At 41.6% G+C, this 19448-nt stretch overlaps 1 protein-coding gene across 12 annotated transcripts in view; it reads right to left on the minus strand.

The window, feature by feature from the left end:
- Nucleotides 1-1860: 1860 nt before the first annotated feature.
- The window catches only part of ZBTB20 (zinc finger and BTB domain containing 20), a 665609-nt gene continuing 648021 nt past the window's right edge, over nt 1861-19448 (minus strand). For 11 of the 12 annotated variants that reach the window (XM_040422894.1, XM_040422895.1, XM_040422893.1 and 8 more), the window contains 3 exons: nt 13165-13367; nt 6641-8236; nt 1861-4296 (listed from right to left, as the gene is read on the minus strand). In XM_040422894.1, coding sequence (XP_040278828.1) covers nt 3626-4296; nt 6641-8216 — 2247 coding nt within the window. In that variant the 5' untranslated portion in view covers nt 8217-8236; nt 13165-13367 and the 3' untranslated portion in view covers nt 1861-3625. The remainder of the gene's footprint in view (nt 4297-6640; nt 8237-13164; nt 13368-19448) is intronic. The other variant, XM_040422891.1, reaches the window with a different exon arrangement.

The raw sequence follows: 19448 nt of genomic DNA on the forward strand, positions 1-19448 counted from the left end.
TAATAAGTCAGTGCAGTGAGATAATAAGTCAGTGCTCTGAAATAATAAGTCAGGGTCGTTGGCATAATAATCTAGCACTGCGACTTAAAAATTCAATGCTGTTAGATAAGTCAGAATTCTCATACAGTAAGTCAGTGCTCTGGGATGGTTCATTGCTTTGAGATAATAAATTAGAATTATGAGATAATAAGTCAGAGCTCTGAAATAATACATGAGCTTTCTGAGATAAGTCACTGCTCTGAGATTATAAATCAGGGCTCTGAAATAATAAGTCACTGCTCTGAGATAAAAAGTCAGTGCACTGTGATAATATCTTAATGCTCTGAGATAATAAGTCGGAGCTCTGAAATAATACACAAGTGTTCTGAGATAATAAGTCACTGCTCTGAAATAATGTCAGTGCACTGAGAAGAGAAGAGCTCTCAAATAATACATGAGCATTCTGAGATAATAAGTCAGTGCTATGTGATGTTACTGATCTGAGATCATAAGTCACTGTTCTGAAATAAGTCAGTGCACTGACATAATAAGTCAGCGCTGGGAAAATAAGTCATTGCTCTGAGATAATAGGTCGTTGCTCTGAGATAATAAGTCATTGCTCTGATTTATCAGCTCATATTTTCACCCCCAAGATATTGCATAGGACGGTAAAGTCTAGCCTCTTTGTATTGATATTGTGCCTTTCTTGTGTCAGAGGGCAGATATGGGTAATAGATATTTCCCTCCCAGTGGATACTGCCTCCTATGGACAGGAACCATCCGTGACCTTAGTATCAGACCGATTCTTATAGGTCTTCTCATACTGGAGAGATCGGGGAGAGCGGTGGAGCTGTAAGGAACGCTCCAGAGTCTTCGCTCATTGATTGCATTACTCCACCACAAATCATGTGGCAGATGAGTTAAATTCCTACCAGCGAACAGACGCTACATGAAAAACAACAGAAAGCAGCATATGGATTCATATAGAAGGGTTACATCCGATTCTCATTCACTTGCTTATTTTTCTCATTTTCCTAGTGGGAGGGGCATGACACAAGAGTCATCTGGCCACCACCCCTCCCATACACCAGTCTAGATTGTACCACATTCAGCGTACGCCCTGCTTTGTTCCTTGCACTAAACATGTTATTCCTAATAATTACAAAAATAAAAAAAACACGGTTCACTTGACTCAGGTTCGTCGACCTACGAGATATTCCCTGCACCGTTACTTTACATAATCAGACAACATTCTGTACAGAAAATATCATTGATTTCCTCTACGGAAATTACAATTGCAGAATTTGCCAAAACCACGGAGAACAGTTCAGTTCTATGGCCACCTTGAAAAACAAAAAAAGCACTGGGCATGCAGTGAAAAATTTAGAATAATTCTGTAAAATATAATTGTGAGTTCTAATTTTTTTAAATTTAAATTTCAAGTTTTAAATTTTTTTTTAATTAAAAGCTCTCTGTCCCTGAAAAATGATCCAAATTGTGAAAAAAATCCCAAAACAAAAAGAATAATAAAAAATCTCTACTTGTGGTAATTCTTCAGTTTTTTTTATCTTTAATTGAAGTACGGTGATCTGCTGTAGAAAAATCTTTTAATGTGACATGAGATTGTCAATAATAATTTTGGGCAATAATTAATAATATTCACCTGACTGATCCTAATAAAGATTTACTTTTGTAATTAGAAATTTGGCAAAAGAAAAATATATAGGGCTACATTTTTATAGGTCTAAAATTCTGAAGGCAAAAGAAAAATTACATAAAACTACCGTATGTTAAATTTTTATATTTGTTTTTGAATGAAAGATCGCATGATTTATTGTACAAATCTTTGGTAATAAATTTGCAGGGGGTAGTAGAAATGCAAAATAAAAAAATAAAAACCTCTAATTTTCTATTATTGGGATAACCTGTTGTCAATTTATTTTACAAATTATAATTTGGAATTTTGGATTTTTTTTAAAATAAAAAATTGGTATTTTTTATTGTGGTTTGTACTGTTTTTTTGTAGCAAAATGTGTAAATTTTTTAGTAAAGTTTGTAAACTTTCTGTAGATTTGCTCTTATAGGTTTTAGCAGTCTCAAATGAATCGACATGTGTGGCATCAGGGACCGTTCTGAATGGGTTTGGCAAATCGTATAACAGAGAAATCTCGCAAATATCCAAAATGTGGCTCCTCCATACAATATTATACAATATTTTTGCAACCATTCAATGGCTAAAAAGCAGACTGTTCCTTGTCCCTGCGCAGTTTTAAAGAATATAAGGCTGAATCAGGGCTCCAAAAAGGACTGGGCCCTAAAACGTAAGTGCTCGGAAAGGGTAGACAAAAAATACAATGGTATAATCTACGCAAAATACAAAAAGAAACAGTCTGCCTTCAAAAACATTATAAAGATAAACCCAACACAAGGAGATGTAGCGATCCCACCCAAACCCTCAACATGGAAATCTCTCATCATACACACAACAGAACACACCATTAGAATGGCGCCGGCTTTTACCTCCAGTCTGACTGCAGGTGCAAAAATTAGAACAGAATTTTTTGTTTTTCTATACCTCAGATATTAGTCTGTGACATTGGTTCCGTAGACACAACACATTTGTGCCCTTGTCCTGTACTGCATCAGGAACTCGGATGAATGACGCGGAGATTGAATACACGTTGCTTCCATCATTATAGATCCTTTGCTTGAGAATTCAAAAAGTAAAAAAAAAAAATCCCAAAAAGTTACAAAAAGGAAAAATTTTTTAGCACAGCCACATGTTTTGCCCTTACACATTTTATGTCGCTCTCTCTCAGTTCTTGTTTTCTTCAGCTGCAGATGAAATTCATGGACGGGTAAGAAAGGCGATGAGACAGGGGGATTGTGGGTATTTAGGCAGAACCAGGAGCCAGAAGGAACCAGACCATAATCCCCCGGGAGGCTGCTTTAATTCTGGTCCTCTCCTACCAGCCCCTTTAACTGCCTGTTCCTCCTCCACAAAAAATTGACATTTAATGCCGCAATGGGGAGGGGGGGGGGGGAGTAAAATAAGTGCGCAGTTTTTATCCATCAGATACTTTGAAGTCTGAGCGGTTAATGCAGAAAAATATCCATCCGAAAGTAAAAAGCAATGGAAAAAAACACTGTAGGCGGCATATTAAGAGACAGTAGGCCTTTCTGAATATTTTGTTATATTATTTGTTTTTTTTTTGTAGTGCTCTACACAAGTGGAAAAAGGAAGGGTTCAGTTTTTGTATTTTTCATGAATTTTTGTTTTTTCATGTGTCTTTTTGTATTTTTTTTGTATTTTTTTTTAAAGAAGGGTTGTATTTAGAGGCCAGTAGTTAGAATTCCAACCAGTAGAATTCAGGTATATCTACCAGGCCTTAAGGCCACCATCTGAGGGAGACTGGATAAAATATATATGCAGGTTATATATCTTGATATATATATAGATATATATATTCACCCACTCTCCGGAAATGTAATGTACCAGCAGGCAATAAAGTTCTTCATGTAGTACAAAATGTCAAAAAAAGAAAAAAAAATAACCCTAAAAATAAAAAGAAAACTCTTAAATTCTAGTGCCATAGCTTTTGTTTTTTTTGTTTTGTTTTTTTTGTTCGTAAGAATTGGATGGTATTTATCCGTCTGAAACGTGCATTCTCATGTGGTCGTTAAATTGCTCGATTTGGTCAAACTTAGCCGGGCACACTGAGCAAACGTACGTTGTGCCCTCAGAGCATACTGTGGTTGCGCCGTTGGGTGGCCCGGGGCGAGGGACTAGAACTGGACTAGGTGTTGGAGCAGCGGTAGGGGGTGCAGCCAGTGATGGGGCCGGTGCTAAGGCAGAGACCAAAATTGGAGCTGGAACTAAGGCTGGAGTTGGAGCCAAAACTGGAGCAGATGCCAAGACCGGAGTAGGAGGCAAGACCGGTGCTGGAGGCATGCTGGGAGCTGGAGGCAATCCTTGTCCTGGGGTGGTGGCAGGAGCTTGAACTGATCCTGGAGCTGAGTTTGAAGGTGGAACGGGTACTGGGATGCTGGCAGTGCCGTTGGTGGCGCTGTGAAGAGCCACGTGCCTCTCCAGCAGCGTCTTGTGAGAGAACTTCTTTTTGCAGATGTAGCACTCGTAAGATTTCTCTCCGCGGTGCAAGCGCATGTGCACGTTGAGGGAGCTCTTTTGGGTGAAGCGCTTGTTGCAGATGCTGCACTGGTACGCTCTCACGCCGGTGTGCGTCACCATGTGTTTGATTAGGTAATCCTTTAAAGAAAAAGATCTCCAGCAGATGCTACACTGGTGCGGCTTCTCTCCTTTTGTAGACAGAAAACAGAAAAACAAAGAAAACACGTGGTCAGTGAAAACCTCTCACAACCAGATGATGGTTTGTAGATGTGAGCACAGATGTCAAATATTTCACATTCTGGACATATACCACGCCTTAGAAACGGCACACGGGGGAGAAACCAGGAATGTTGCTGTAAGGTGGGTGACTTCCGAAAGCACAAGGAAAATCTCAACAACAACAACAACAACATTACTCTGCTCATGCCGGACACTGGGACTTCCTGCCTAATTAGATATTTATGGCCACTGTTAAAGGGAATGTGTCATCAGAAAATGACCGATTGTTTAAATCATGTTTCTATGTTAAAAAAAAAATATTTATATTTTTTTGTGATGTTCTTTTTAATTTTCCTTGTCAAAATCTAAGGCTAATAATATCTGAAACTAATTGGTCTGTACAGATCACTTTGCTGTAGTTATCCGCCTATCATTACAGTCAGGAGGACAATGACGGATATCACCTCTGTGTATAGATAACATGGAATCCTCCATTCACAATAGGTGATTGTCAAAGCTTATCTACTTCCTCCTGACCTCTGCACAGGTCACAGAGCATGCCCAGAAAACTCTTCCATAGAAGTCAATGAGGTCAGCTCCTGTCTATTGTGTCTATGGCCGATGTGGCTGCCATAAAGCAGATATCTAAATGCTGTGAAGAACAGTAATAACAGATTAGAAAAACGGATATTTGTCGCTAACTAAATATTTTGACTGCCAAAAAAAACTAAAAAAAACTTAGTGACACATTCCCTTTGAGAAAGCTAAAAAGTTGTCCCTATCCCAGATAGTGAGACCTAAAATCACATCTAATTAAGTGAAAATGGACAGAAAGGTTTTACAGTAATGTTCATGTGGCATAATTACGAATCCTACGATTTAGGGCTCATGCACATGAAATTATTTTTTGTCCATGTCCGTTCCGTTTTTTGCGGCCGGTGTGTGGAACCATTCATTTCAATGGGGCCGCAAAAAATGGAAATTACTCATGTTTTATTGTTGTTCGTTTTGCGGACAAGGACAGGCATTGTTACAATGGATCCACAAAAAAAAGAGATGTAACACGGACGTCACACGGATCTCATCTGTTTTTTTTTTGCGGACCACTAAATACATACGGTCGTGTGCATGAGCACTTAGGCCCTTAGACAGTGTAAACTTATACTAGACAGCCTAAAGATGCCCCAGATTTATTACTGTGGACGATACATTGATTGCACCATTAGACTGTCTAGTCTAAGTTTATACTGTCTATCACTTGGTTTACTTTGTGCTCAAATTTTTTTGGCCAAAATTTTGGTGCTCATTGTTGCATCTTAAGTCATGTCCACTTATGATAAACCACACCCATTTCCTGCAAGACATAACCCTTTGTTGGGCGAGTCTAAAACAATAAATGTGGTGCAAAGAATTTACGTTAGGTTGCAGCACATATTGCTCCAAAATTCTGTTGCATTTGGTTAGTAAATCTACCCAATGTGTGTCAGACTGAAGGTCTTCATTTGTGCCATAAGGGTAGGGCCACATTGGCATAATGAGGGTTGGACCCTCTGAGTTCAGTCCAATGAGGATGAAGGTGAGGTGGCTCATTTAGTTGGCCAGAACAAAAATTTGACGGGATGATTTTTGATGAACGAATGAGACTGTGTTGAGTCGGCCATGTTTTCAAAATGAAAGATGTCACATTGTGAGCTATCAGAGGAGGCTTCATTGTGGTTGCAGGTAAGCTGGCCCTTTTTTAAGTGTAATAAGAGGTTAATAATCCAGTGAATGGTGGATAGGGTGAATAATAGTGGCTGGTGGATAAATAGTGGGTGGAGAAGGCTGACCTTGTTTGGGCTGGGGTTTGTTGTTGGGTAGTGCTATCTGGAGAAATGAGAGATGATTTTCATCAAGTGAAACATGGTGGGAATGTCACTATTTGGGAAGTACTGGGCTTCTGGAAAAAGATTTAGGTAAGTTGACCTCAATGGAGTATAGATGGATTAATGTCACCAGTTCAGAGTGGTGGAGGTCTTCAGTCAATGAACCTATACTGAGGTGACCCTCTGTGGTTTATTTATGGATAGTCAATGTACTAGAAGGCTGGTAGGATGGATGACAAAGTGGGCTTTGAAGGTGCAATGAAATTTGGTAATGTGCGCCTTATCAATGCAATAACAGATGATGATAAAATGGCCAAATTCAATTAAATGAGAAGGGGGTCTTCCTGTTGCAGTGTTCTTAGGTTTGTAGGAGGCTGGATGGTTGGGACATTGCGTACAAAGGTGGAAGACACAACAGTTGACACAATATGACTAAAGGTCCACGTACCTGTATGTACAAACATGTGCTTCACGTAATTCTGTTTGGCGGTGAACGTTTTGTTGCAGAGGGTGCACTCGTAAGGCTTTTTTTCTCCTTGGCTGCTGCCTGTGCTGTGTCCACCTTGGGATGATTGGTTTTGAATTTGGGAAGGAAATGAAGACAAACTAGCTTGGGGAACCGTCACAAACTGAGTTTGCTGAGCAGCCAGAGGTTGTGGCAGACTAAAGAGGAAAGGCTTTGGACCAGTCCCCGCTGCCTGCGTAGTGAAGAGGGTCGGAAGATAGGTATTGCCAGCTGTTCCAATGACCTGGGTATTACTGGTCAGGGTTAGTGGCATTCTCAGGTTGCTGGTGAGTGTTTCTGTCTGACGTAAGTAGAGTTGAGTGGTTGGCAAAGCTTGCGCAATTGACTGGGAGACAGAAGTCTGTAGGACCCCCTTTTCGGTGCTATTGCTAACACTGAGCACTGTGCTGTCCATGTCAACTGTATTGCTCCTCTCAGGGGAGGAAGAGCTGGTATCTAAGTGCTGTTGGTTCTGGTTTTCTACGCATTCGGTGGACAAGTTATTTGACTCTGCTTGGGAAGGATCTTGCTGCCCATCTCTTACGAGGCCAGGCATGAACTGTTGCTCCATGGAGTCCGGCTCTGTGCCGATAGATGAACTTACTCCAGAGTCAAAACTCTCCCCTTTGGGTTCGCTTTCTGTGCCTTCGGCTTGATCGGTGTCTTCAGTGCACTCTTCCGACTCATTGCGTTCCAGGGCCTGTGACCTCTGTTGTCCATAGTAGTCATAGTCATCGTCCACCTCTTGTTTTATGTGTATATTTCCCATCATTGTCTGAATACGTACAGGACGTGGTTGCTTCCGGCAGTGGGTGGTTTCTGGTGTATTGGTTAGAAACCTCTCCATCCGCTGAGATCGCTGATGTATGCGTGTGATCCAGCTAGGTTCCTCCATATGATGCTGTCTAGGTAGCCCTAAGGCAGTCTCGTGGTGGCTCACCAGAGCTCCGCTATAAAAGGAACGTTCCCCACTGCCATTTTGCATGGAACATGTATATAAGGCAGAGTAGATCCTGTCTACACTGTGCTGACGGTGGTTCCTCATGAAGCCAGATTCTGTGTCGCTGCTCTGCCCAGAGGTACCCGATTCTGGAGTGCCCCTGGGTGTCTCTTGGCCAGAGTCCTGTATTAGAGGGTACACCCCACCTACATTTTGTGAAACAATTCTCGTGCATTCATCAATGACGGTTTTTATCTGTAGGATGCTTGCGGCAGTCAGGATCTGAAGGGCCTCAGACTGGGAGACCCGTAGTACCCCACTGTACATGAAGTCAATGAGCTTCTGCACTGCATGGACAGACACCACTGATGGGATTTCGATGTCACTGTACCCTAGCAGCAGTTTGTCCTGGAAGAATGGGCTGCCAGCGGCCAGCACGCAGCGGTGGGCCCGCAGCATGCTTCCGTGGATTCGCACCGTCACGTCACAAAAGTGGCCACGGTTGCGCTGCTCGTTAAGCGTCTCGAGCACAGAATTGCTGAAGTTGTGAAGGTTGATACTATGAATGCGCTCTGTCATCCCCTTGCAACAGATGTCACCTACGAGCAAGACAAAAGCAATAATCAGTCATACAAGAACTAAACACGTGATACTGCAAATACTTCTACCCTAGAATCGTGGAACCAGCCATGGCTGGACACCTGACATCAAGGAAACCCATTCTGCAATAACCCAGGCATATAGTTATATATGTACAGCTGGCATAAGTTATACATCTTCTATATAGTGATATGGACCATGCTGGTATAACCTGGGCATCTCCTGTATATAATTATATATGTACAGCTGGTATAAGTTATACATCTTCTTGTATATAGTGATATGGACCATGCATGTATAACCTAGGCATCTCCTGTATATAATTATATACAGTACAGACCAAAAGTTTGGACACACCTTCTCATTCAAAGAGTTTTCTTTATTTTCATGACTATGAAGGCATCAAAACTATGAATTACACATGTGGAATTATATACATAACAAACAAGTGTGAAACAACTGAAAATATGTCATATTCTAGGTTCTTCAAAGTAGCCACCTTTTGCTTTGATTACTGCTTTGCACACTCTTGGCATTCTCTTGATGAGCTTCAAGAGGTAGTCCCCTGAAATGGTCTTCCAACAGTCTTGAAGGAGTTCCCAGAGATGCTTAGCACTTGTTGGCCCTTTTGCCTTCACTCTGCGGTCCAGCTCACCCCAAACCATCTCGATTGGGTTCAGGTCCGGTGACTGTGGAGGCCAGGTCATCTGGCGCAGCACCCCATCACTCTCCTTCATGGTCAAATAGCCCTTACTTTCAAAGTTTTCCCAATTTTTCGGCTGACTGACTGACCTTCATTTCTTAAAGTAATGATGGCCACTCGTTTTTCTTTACTTAGCTGCTTTTTTCTTGCCATAATACAAATTCTAACAGTCTATTCAGTAGGACTATCAGCTGTGTATCCACCTGACTTCTCCTCAACGCCACTGATGGTCCCAACACCATTTATAAGGCAAGAAATCCCACTTATTAAACCTGACAGGGCACACCTGTGAAGTGAAGACCATTTCAGGGGACTACCTCTTGAAGCTCATCAAGAGAATGCCAAGAGTGTGCAAAGCAGTAATCAAAGCAAAAGGTGGCTACTTTGAAGAACCTAGAATATGACATATTTTCAGTTGTTTCACACTTGTTTGTTATGTATATAATTCCACATGTGTTAATTCATAGTTTTGATGCCTTCAGTGTGAATCTACAATTTTCATAGTCATGAAAATAAAGAAAACTCTTTGAATAAGAAGGTGTGTCCAAACTTTTGGTCTGTACTGTATGTACAGCTGGTATAAGTTATACATCTTCTTGTATATAGTGATATGGACCATGCTGGTATAACCTGGGCATCTCCTGTATATAATTATATATGTACAGCTGCTATAAGTTATACATCATCCTGTATATAGTGAGATATGGAGCATGCTGGTATAACCTAGGTATCTCCTGTATATAATTATACATGTACGGCTGGTGTAAGTTATACATCTTCTTGTATATAGTGATATGGAGCATGCTGGTATAACCTGGGTATCTCCTGTATAAAATTATATATGTACAGCTGGTATAAGTTATACATCTTCTTGTATATAGTGATATGGACCATGCTGGTATAACCTGGGCATCTCCTGTATATAATTATATATGTACAGCTGGTAAAAGTTATACATCTTCTATATAGTGATATGGACCATGCTGGTAGAACCCGGGCATCTCCTGTATATAATTATATATGTACAGCTGGTATAAGTTATACATCATCCTGTATATAGTGATATGGACCATGCTGGTATAACCTAGGTATCTCCTGTATATAATTATATATGTACAGCTGGTATAGGTTATACATCTTCTTGTATATAGTGATATGGAGCATGCTGGTATAACCTGGGTATCTCCTGTATAAAATTATATATGTACAGCTGGTATAAGTTATACATCTTCTTGTATATAGTGATATGGACCATGCTGGTATAACCTGGGCATCTCCTGTATATAATTATATATGTACAGCTGGCATAAGTTATACATCTTCTATATAGTGATATGGACCATGCTGGTATAACCTAGGTATCTCCTGTATATAATTATACATGTACGGCTGGTGTAAGTTATACATCTTCTTGTATATAGTGATATGGAGCATGCTGGTATAACCTGGGTATCTCTTGTATATAATTATACGTGTACAGCTGGTATAAGTTATACATCATCCTGTATATAGTGATATGGACCATGCTGGTATAACCTAGGTATCTCCTGTATATAATTATACATGTACAGCTGGTATAAGTTATACATCATCCTGTATATAGTGATATGGACCATGCTGGTATAACCTGGGTATCTCCTGTATAAAATTATATATGTACAGCTGGTATAAGTTATACATCTTCTTGTATATAGTGATATGGACCATGCTGGTATAACCTGGGTATCTCCTGTATATAATTATATATGTACAGCTGGTATAACCTGGGCATCTCCTGTATATAATTATATATGTACAGCTGGTAAAAGTTATACAGGTGAAACTCAAAAAATTAGAATATCGTGCAAAGTTCATTTATTTCAGTAATGCAACTTAAAAGGTGAAACTAACATATGAGACTGATTACAGGCAAAGTGAGATATTTCAAGCCTTTATTTGTTATAATTTGGATGATTATGGCTTACCGCTTATGAAACCCCAAAGTCACAATTTTGAGGTATCCTTTGCTCAGGGGGTATGGATTAATTAGCGGACTAGAATGTGACACTTTGAGCCTAGAATATTTAACTTATTCAAAAAATTTAAATTTTAAGCTGCATTAATGCAATTCCTTTTAATTTGCATTACTCAAATAAATGGACTTTTGCACAATATTCTAATTTTTCGAGTGCCACCTGTACATCTTCTTGTATATAGTGATATGGAGCATGCCGGTATAACCTGGGTATCCACTGCTATACAATTAGTAAATGGAGAGGGGGGAGGAGAGTTTAAACAGCTATCCAACTCAGGGTTTGACAAGCTACACCAGGAACACATTTCTAAAATTCGCCACAAGGGGGCAGCAGAGTAGTTTAAAACATTTTTGATCCAGTGTTTTTGCAATTCAGAAGATGCATAACCTGGAGTGAATGGAAAGAGACACAAATAACTTCCTAAACACATTAACGTGAATAGATCTAGAGCAATGTTCCTCATTTTAAAAAAAGGTTCAATTAATAAATATGCTAAATTCGCAGCACACTCATCCTCATCTACATAATTATGATGCATTAAATTATCACCACATTAGCAGTCATTCTACACCAGAGGAGGTGTGTGAAGTCTGTTTACAGCTCATCTGAGGGCTCACGAGGAGGTCATCGACAAGAGATTGCGCACACAGTCCGGCATATTACCGCGGATGGTGTGCATCTACCTGTCACTGACCTCTCAAAGAAGCCACCAATGTACTGTACATAATAGCCACTAAGGTCCTGCCTCGCCCTTACAACTCCCCTTATTTAGTAGTACTATTACCCCGTGGTCAACTCGCTTCCCTTTGTCTACCTTACACATAGAGATTGACAGGAAGTTAGATTGTGAGCTCATGTTGCTATTGTGAGGTTGGCATATTGAACACCAGTCATGTTAATAAAGCTGGATTCGAATACGGAGGGCCACACTGGATGCTAGCCATGGGAGTGAGGATGGAAAACCAACCTGAGAATGGTAATGGATCTAGCCATGAGGACCAAGCTGGAAATACAACTTGAAAGTGTCATGATGATCGATACCGATCTTGAGGCCAACAATGGAACATGAGACTGGACAAAAATCAGTCTAGATATCCAACTTGAGATTGACAGTGGACACCAGCCATGAAAATGTGCCTCTAGACATCGAACTTGAGGGCCATCTCACAATTCATAAGTCATGAATTAGGAGATAAGACTGATCATTCATCTTCAGGTTGCATGGGAGCAATGATGGACATCTACTTTGACGTTGACACCGGCCATAATGGTGGAACTGGACATCTAAACAGAAGGTGACACTAGACGCCAGCCAGGAAGATGACGCTGAGGGTCATCTCTAATTTGAGGTTGACACCAGCCATAAGGGTCATTCTGGACATCTGACCAAAGGGTGACACTAGACACTAGCCAAGAAAATGACGCTGAGAACTGTTTCTAATTTGAGGGCAGTCTCCTAAATCATAAATGGTGAATTATATTCATGATGGTAGATTCATCTTCAGGCTGCATGGGAGCATCTACCTTGAGGGTCACAAAAACCATAAGGGTGGTACTGGACATTACTCTAATAATTGGAGAAGGTAGGTTGAAAAGGGTCCAGGAAAATAGGTGGCCCATTAGACCAGGCCTTGAGGGTCTGTGAGCAACTTGGAGACCCTTTGGCAATGGCATGTAATGGCTCCTTGCCCCTTTACAAGCCTTGGCCAATGGCTAAAACTCTTTAAGCCATCTTCTTCTGTCAAGTCGTTGCTAATGTAAACTCAGGTTAATTGGGAGCCGATACAGTCTTGCTGCCCTAGACTCCTAAGTGGCATATTTGCTTGGGGTGACGACTACTCTAATGGCGGCCATACTGGTTGCCTTCCAACTTTTCCCAAAATAGTTATGAACCGATGGAGGACCAAATGCCTTTGCTACAAATATTTCAATCTTCATGAAATGTACCGATTGGTGGGAGCTAATAATGATGGTGGGGATGATCATTTTGCCTCTCCCCACCTCCCATGTCTGCAAACTATACGTTGTCCCCTAGGTCTCCATTGACGCTTGTGCCAACCTCCCCCATTGTGGTGTTTCATGGGGGTGTAAAGACCTGCTCTATATGTCTGTTGGCACGCTCCATTGCCTGGATTGACCTAGAGTGAACACGATGGCTCATTATATAAGGGGTCTTGGCTGGCGGCCGCGGCGCGCTGTAAGTACTCACAATCAGACGACTCTGTTTGTGTGTGCACACGTGCTGATTGGTTGCTTGATGTCTGTATGTGTTGAGTGGATATGGCTGGGCACCGCAACAGAACAGCTACAAAGTTCTGGCAGGGCTGGCCCGGCTTGGCGCTGCCTTCCCTCGGCTGAGTAATCTCATTCTCCACAGACGCCTTCTGGTTTTCAGCTGTCCTGCGTTTCTTCCTGTGAAGAGACAAAGGACCCTTTGAGGGGAACGGTCTCGATGTTTGGGAAAAGGAATTTTTAGAATATGTTACAGATAACCTCGGCTTCTTCTGCCATTAGAAAGAGAATTATCTATCGTGTAGTGGGAGCAGACAAAGGTCTCACCAAGGCTGAATTTTACACCCCGAAAATCATGAGCGTGGCTGACGCTGAGCCTCCGCCGGTCTTACTATAAAAAGCGCTGCCCATTGTTCTAATAATTAGTCTTATGATAAGGTGTGCAATTATTCGTCGTTGGGGTGGAAGAGTGACACACAATGCTGTTAATTAGTTAATTGACATGAGACAGGAGCGGTGCAGTTTGCTCACGGCAAGCGCTAGAAGATGTATAGGTAATGATTTCAGATCTCCCCCAAAACAATTATTTCTGCTTCTCTATTCACTAGGCATTATATATATGGCACCATTGTATTCCGTCATCCACGTCGTCAGCAAAGCTTCATAAGAAGCCAATTAAAAAGCTGTCCATGTGGCAGGAAGATGGGGCGAAGACGTAAACTCCATGCAGATGTTGCCCTGGTCCTATCTGAAGATGGAAGGCAGCGCCGACTGCTGTGCTGTCCTTTATTCAATATATTAGACGGAACATGGATGTTTATATAGAATCTAGAACAGCTCGGCCACCACACACAGGCATGATGGTGAGAGAGCAGCGGAGTTTAACCTGATCATCTTCACCATGCAGCCACCTGTAGTCTCCCTAACTGCAGATTTAGAAACTTCAATCACAATAAAGGTAATTTGTGAGGAGGGGATAGGAGGGGGGTGCAGCTGCAGTATCTTTCTTTGCGTTCCTCAATGATGTAAGAAGGCGGGAAAGGAAACGACACCAAAATAAAGTCAACTATCATACCAGGAAGGGCTCGACCATGGAATGGAAAGACTGACAGGGTAGAAGTAAAAAGTCTGGCGGCACTACATCTACCATGCACTACATGTCGGAAGGATGGTGATTAGGCTCTTGTATATTATCATATTTCCGGTAAGAACCAAAGAAAAGAAAGAAATGGTTTTCCTTCTTCCTCCTGGTTCTGGAATCCAATCTTTTATTAGCCCAAAAATATAGAAGACCATATTGAGTTGAAATGTGATTGTCTAAACAAGGCCCTAGATCTAAATGCAGAGGGAAGGAAGACCTTTCCCAAAGCCATGGACAATTATACAGAAAATGGGGTCAAAAATATTTCCTTCCTCCCTCACTTGCTATGTTTAGACACTAGTTCTCATAGTGTCAGTCCATATGATACCGCCATAGTGTTCAAGTAATCAAATAATACTCCCTTAAAGGACCCACATGATACTGCAATTCAATTCCCAAAAATACCATTGTATTGCTTAAAACTGGGTGGCTTCAATTTGCTCCAAAGACTTCTTGTCTTCGAGGGGCTCCCGAAGGTCGTCCTCTGCTTAAGACAAGAAAAGTACTAAAAATTAATGTACGAGCCCTTAGATGATATCTTAATAATGGTATTAAGGCTTACTGTTTGCAGGGAATTGAAATAAATCCCTCTACTATGGATTTTTGGATTATATATTGAGAAGCCAGTGACATGGCGCAAAATGATTGAGAGAGTCTCATATGAGACCAGAGACCTTACGTCTAAATCACGTACATCTCAAGGGATTGTATAAAGCAGGCTCACAAACTGAGTCCACTCCATACACAGAGAGTACTGGCTGTATTATACAGAAGACACCCGTCGCCAGTGACCAGGATCGGAAATGGCTTGGATCTGGGTCATTTAACCCCTCCATGGCGATGGCAGCAACTGAGACATAAAACAAAGGGAGGGGATTCTCTCTGTCCTTCAACTGGAACTCCTGTGGCAAAATTGTGGGGTTCCAATTGGTTGCTATGGCAGCCTAGGGCCCTGTGAAGACTCCCAGACCTGTCATAGCAAACTGCCTGTTAAGCCCTGGCTGAGGCACAGCCTGACAGGCAGACAGTAGAAATCCTAAGGTACATGTGATAGGAAGATCACAGGTTCAAGTCCCCCAAGGGGACTAAAAATTACAGTGAAAGAAAGGTTTTTAAAAATGTAAAAAAACGCAACAAATTTCAAATCACCCCCTTTCTGAGCTTTACACATGAAAATAAACATAAAAAATGATATAACAGAATTGGTATCGCTGCTTACAAACTATTAAAATAAAAAATTATATACAGTACAGACCAAAAGTTTGGACACACCTTCTCATTCAAAGAGTTTTCTTTATTTTCATGACTTTGAAGGCATCAAAACTATGAATTAACACATGTGGAATTATATACATAACAAACAAGTGTGAAACAACTGAAAATATGTCATATTCTAGGTTCTTCAAAGTAGCCACCTTTTGCTTTGATTACTGCTTTGCACACTCTTGGCATTCTCTTGATGAGCTTCTAGAGGTAGTCCCCTGAAATGGTCTTCCAACAGTCTTGAAGGAGTTCCCAGAGATGCTTAGCACTTGTTGGCCCTTTTGCCTTCACTCTGCGGTCCAGCTCACCCCAAACCATCTCGATTGGGTTCAGGTCCGGTGACTGTGGAGGCCAGGTCATCTGGCGCAGCACCCCATCACTCTCCTTCATGGTCAAATAGCCCTTACTTTTAAAGTTTTCCCAATTTTTCGGCTGACTGACCTTCATTTCTTAAAGTAATGATGGCCACTCGTTTTTCTTTACTTAGCTGGTCTCAACCCCATTTATAAGCCAAGAAATCCCACTTATTAAACCTGACAGGGCACACCTGTGAAGTGAAAACCATTTCAGGGGACTACATCTTGAAGCTCATCAAGAGAATGCCAAGAGTGTGCAAAGCAGTAATCAAAGCAAAAGGTGGCTACTTTGAAGAACCTAGAATATGACATATTTTCAGTTGTTTCACACTTGTTTGTTATGTATATAATTCCACATGTGTTAATTCATAGTTTTGATGCCTTCAGTGTGAATCTACAATTTTCATAGTCATGAAAATAAAGAAAACTCTTTGAATGATAAGGTGTGTCCAAACTTTTGGTCTGTACTGTATACTATGCAGTGAAGGCCTAAACGGAGAAAACTAAATACCCAATTTGCTGTTTCTTTTTGTCATGCTGTTCCCTCCAAAAAAAACATTGGATCAAAAGTGATCAAAAATGTATATGCACCCCAAAATGGTACCAATAAAAGCTAAAGCTCATGCCCTGACACAACTCTGTGGACAAAAAATAAATAAAATATGTTGTTTTTTTTTAAGTAGAAAACACTATATAAACTAAATAAATTTGGTATTGGTGGAGTTGTACAGATCCACAGAATAAGGTCGGTTTTTTGTGCATAATGAGCAACATAGGAACAAAATGCAAAAAAAAATGTGGAATTGAATTTTTTTTCCATTTCACTCCAGAAAGATTTTTTTTCCTGTTTTCCAATACAAGATATGTTAAATTAAATGGATCCATTTTAAGATACAACTTGCCCCACAAAAAAATGAGCCCTCATATGTCCGTGTGAAAGGAAAATTAAAAAAAGTCACAGCTCTTGGAAAGCGAGGAGGAAAAAAGGAAGCAACAAAAAAGAAAACTGGCCCTGTCTTTAAGGGGTTAAAGATTCAGTCCATACACTATGACTCTCATCATGTATGTGACATGGAAATCTGATGACAATGACCTAATCTATATGTATGTAAAATGAGATGGCGACAGATGAGGCCGGGTATAAATCTCCGCCGTGGGATGGGCAGCGACTCCCATCGGGGCACACAGCTTTCTGCACAGTGCTCTCCTGCAGGATTTGGCTCTTGGCAGCCGAGCTCTTTCAATCTCCTCAATCAATGAGACGCACAGCTGATCAGCCCCTTTACGCTCGGAGGAGCTGACAATCTTCACTGACCTTTCGGTAAAAGGAATTCATTTCCTTAATACTGTGTGGTGCAGAAGATTGTCTTCTGTGCATTCACTGGGAGGTGGACATCCTGCTGCCGGCCCATGTGCCCTGTAATGTCCGCATCTTCTCCATGAAGCCTTTATCTTTGTTTTGCAGATACACTGATCAGTCAAAGCATTAAGATATATTTTCTAAAATATTGTGTACCCCCTCTCGTGACCACTGTGGTGTCCTGTGGTATTTGATCCTATAAGTTGCTTGGTGTGGCCTCCAGTGATCCCACAGATGACGATCGAATGAGATCTGGGAATTTGGAGACAAGTCATCACCTTCATCTCTTTGTCATGTCCCTCATCCCTGGACAGTTTGATGTATGGCAGGGGCATTATCCTGCTGACAGAGGGCGCTGCCACCAGGGGGCACCACTGCCATGAAGGGGGTACTTCTGTGTACAGTGGTTAGGTTGGTGGTACTTGTCACATCCACATGGTTCCAGGAGCCAAGGTTTCCAGCAGAACATTGCCAAGAGCATCACACCCCCTCCACCGACTTGTCTTCTTCTCCTGGTAGAATCTCTTCCCCAAGTAACACCCACCCACCTCAAGTTCACATGATGTAACGTGATTCATCAGACGAGGCTGCCCTCTACCCATAGTGCACCTGGCGCCATCTCTTCCATATGTAAGAGACGCACACACACCCAGCCGTCCACATAATGTAACATGATTCGCCAGGCCACCTTCTTCCCATAGTGCACCTGGTGTCATATCTTCTTCAGGTAAGTGACGCACACACCCGACTGTCCACACGATGTAATGTGATCCATCAGACCATGACACATTCTTCCCATAGTGCACCTGGTGCCATCTCTTCTCCAGGTAAGTGATAGACACATCCAGCTGTCCACATGATGTAACATGAATCATCAAACCAGGCCGTCCTTCTTTCCATAGCGCCCCTGGTGCCAAGTGATGCCCAAATCCGATAATCATGTGCCCATTGCAGGTACTTTTGGTAGTGAACAGGGGTCATCATGGACACCATGCAGCCCCATACCCAGCAAGCTGTGATGTTCTCTGTGTAATGGGACCTTTCTATCATCATTGGCAGTAAAGCCGAGGCTCTCCAGTGGGATCGGATGAAATGGGCTCGCCTTCACTCCTCATGGACATCACTGAGCCTTGGGAACCTATGACTGTCACAGGTTCCCCCAAGTCTCCTTCCCTGGACCACGGATGATTGCATTTGTAACGCTGTTCATTCTAAGTTGTCTAGATTTTAATATGTGGGGGAAGGGGGCGCTGTTGCATTATTGTCTGGGAAAGATATGCACCAGCAATATAGTGGTGAAAACAGGTACTACAAGCAACAACTTTGAACTGTAGAAAAATATGTTCCTTAAGAAAGTCAGAACATTCAATCAATTTTTTTTTTAAATTAATGGCTTTAAATTGTCAATTCTAAAAACTATAAACTGTTTGGCAAAAAGTATGTAGACCCCATTCTAATTGGTGGGCTTGACATCTGAACTACACCCTTTGCTATGTTTCACAGTTCTGGTGTTCCATGAACCTAGTCTGGGGATGGCAGTTCTTCATGTAGACCTTGGCTAGAACAGCTCTGGTTGAGATATGATGTTTTGCTTTCCTCAACATTGAGAATTTTTGGATCTAAAAAAAAAATGACATGGTTCCTCCATGGCAAGAAAGTTGGGGATGCAGAACATCATATCCATAATAACCAGACCCATGACCAAGCATCTCATAAAATGTATGGTCCAGGTTTCAGAACCATCACAGTACCTGGCCCAAGTCCTGTACCCTCCATAGTTACCAAACCACTTGGCGCCCCTAAAGGGAGTCCAAATATGACCATTACAGTCCACTCAGATCAGGTTCTCCATTACTTTCCCAGATTACTATGGTACCTTTCATATTGCAGTCCATCACAGATTTGCTCCAAAAAACACTTTTATACCATATGGTAATTAGGTTCTGAAGGAGCCCAGGGGCGGCGTTCATGCGGCCGATGCACAGGCCACTCGGTGCTTTGCTTACAAAACCCCTCCTTTTTCACCCCTCTGGACCGCCTTTGTTTAATCTGATTACCTCCTCCTCTCCGTCTGAAATCCTGTGCCTCCATCGGCTGGATCAGATTGCGCAGGATGGCACATGCGCATTAAAAGTCCCTGT

Source organism: Bufo bufo, chromosome 3, assembly GCF_905171765.1.
Source record: "Bufo bufo chromosome 3, aBufBuf1.1, whole genome shotgun sequence".
NCBI classification, from domain to species: domain Eukaryota; kingdom Metazoa; phylum Chordata; class Amphibia; order Anura; family Bufonidae; genus Bufo; species Bufo bufo.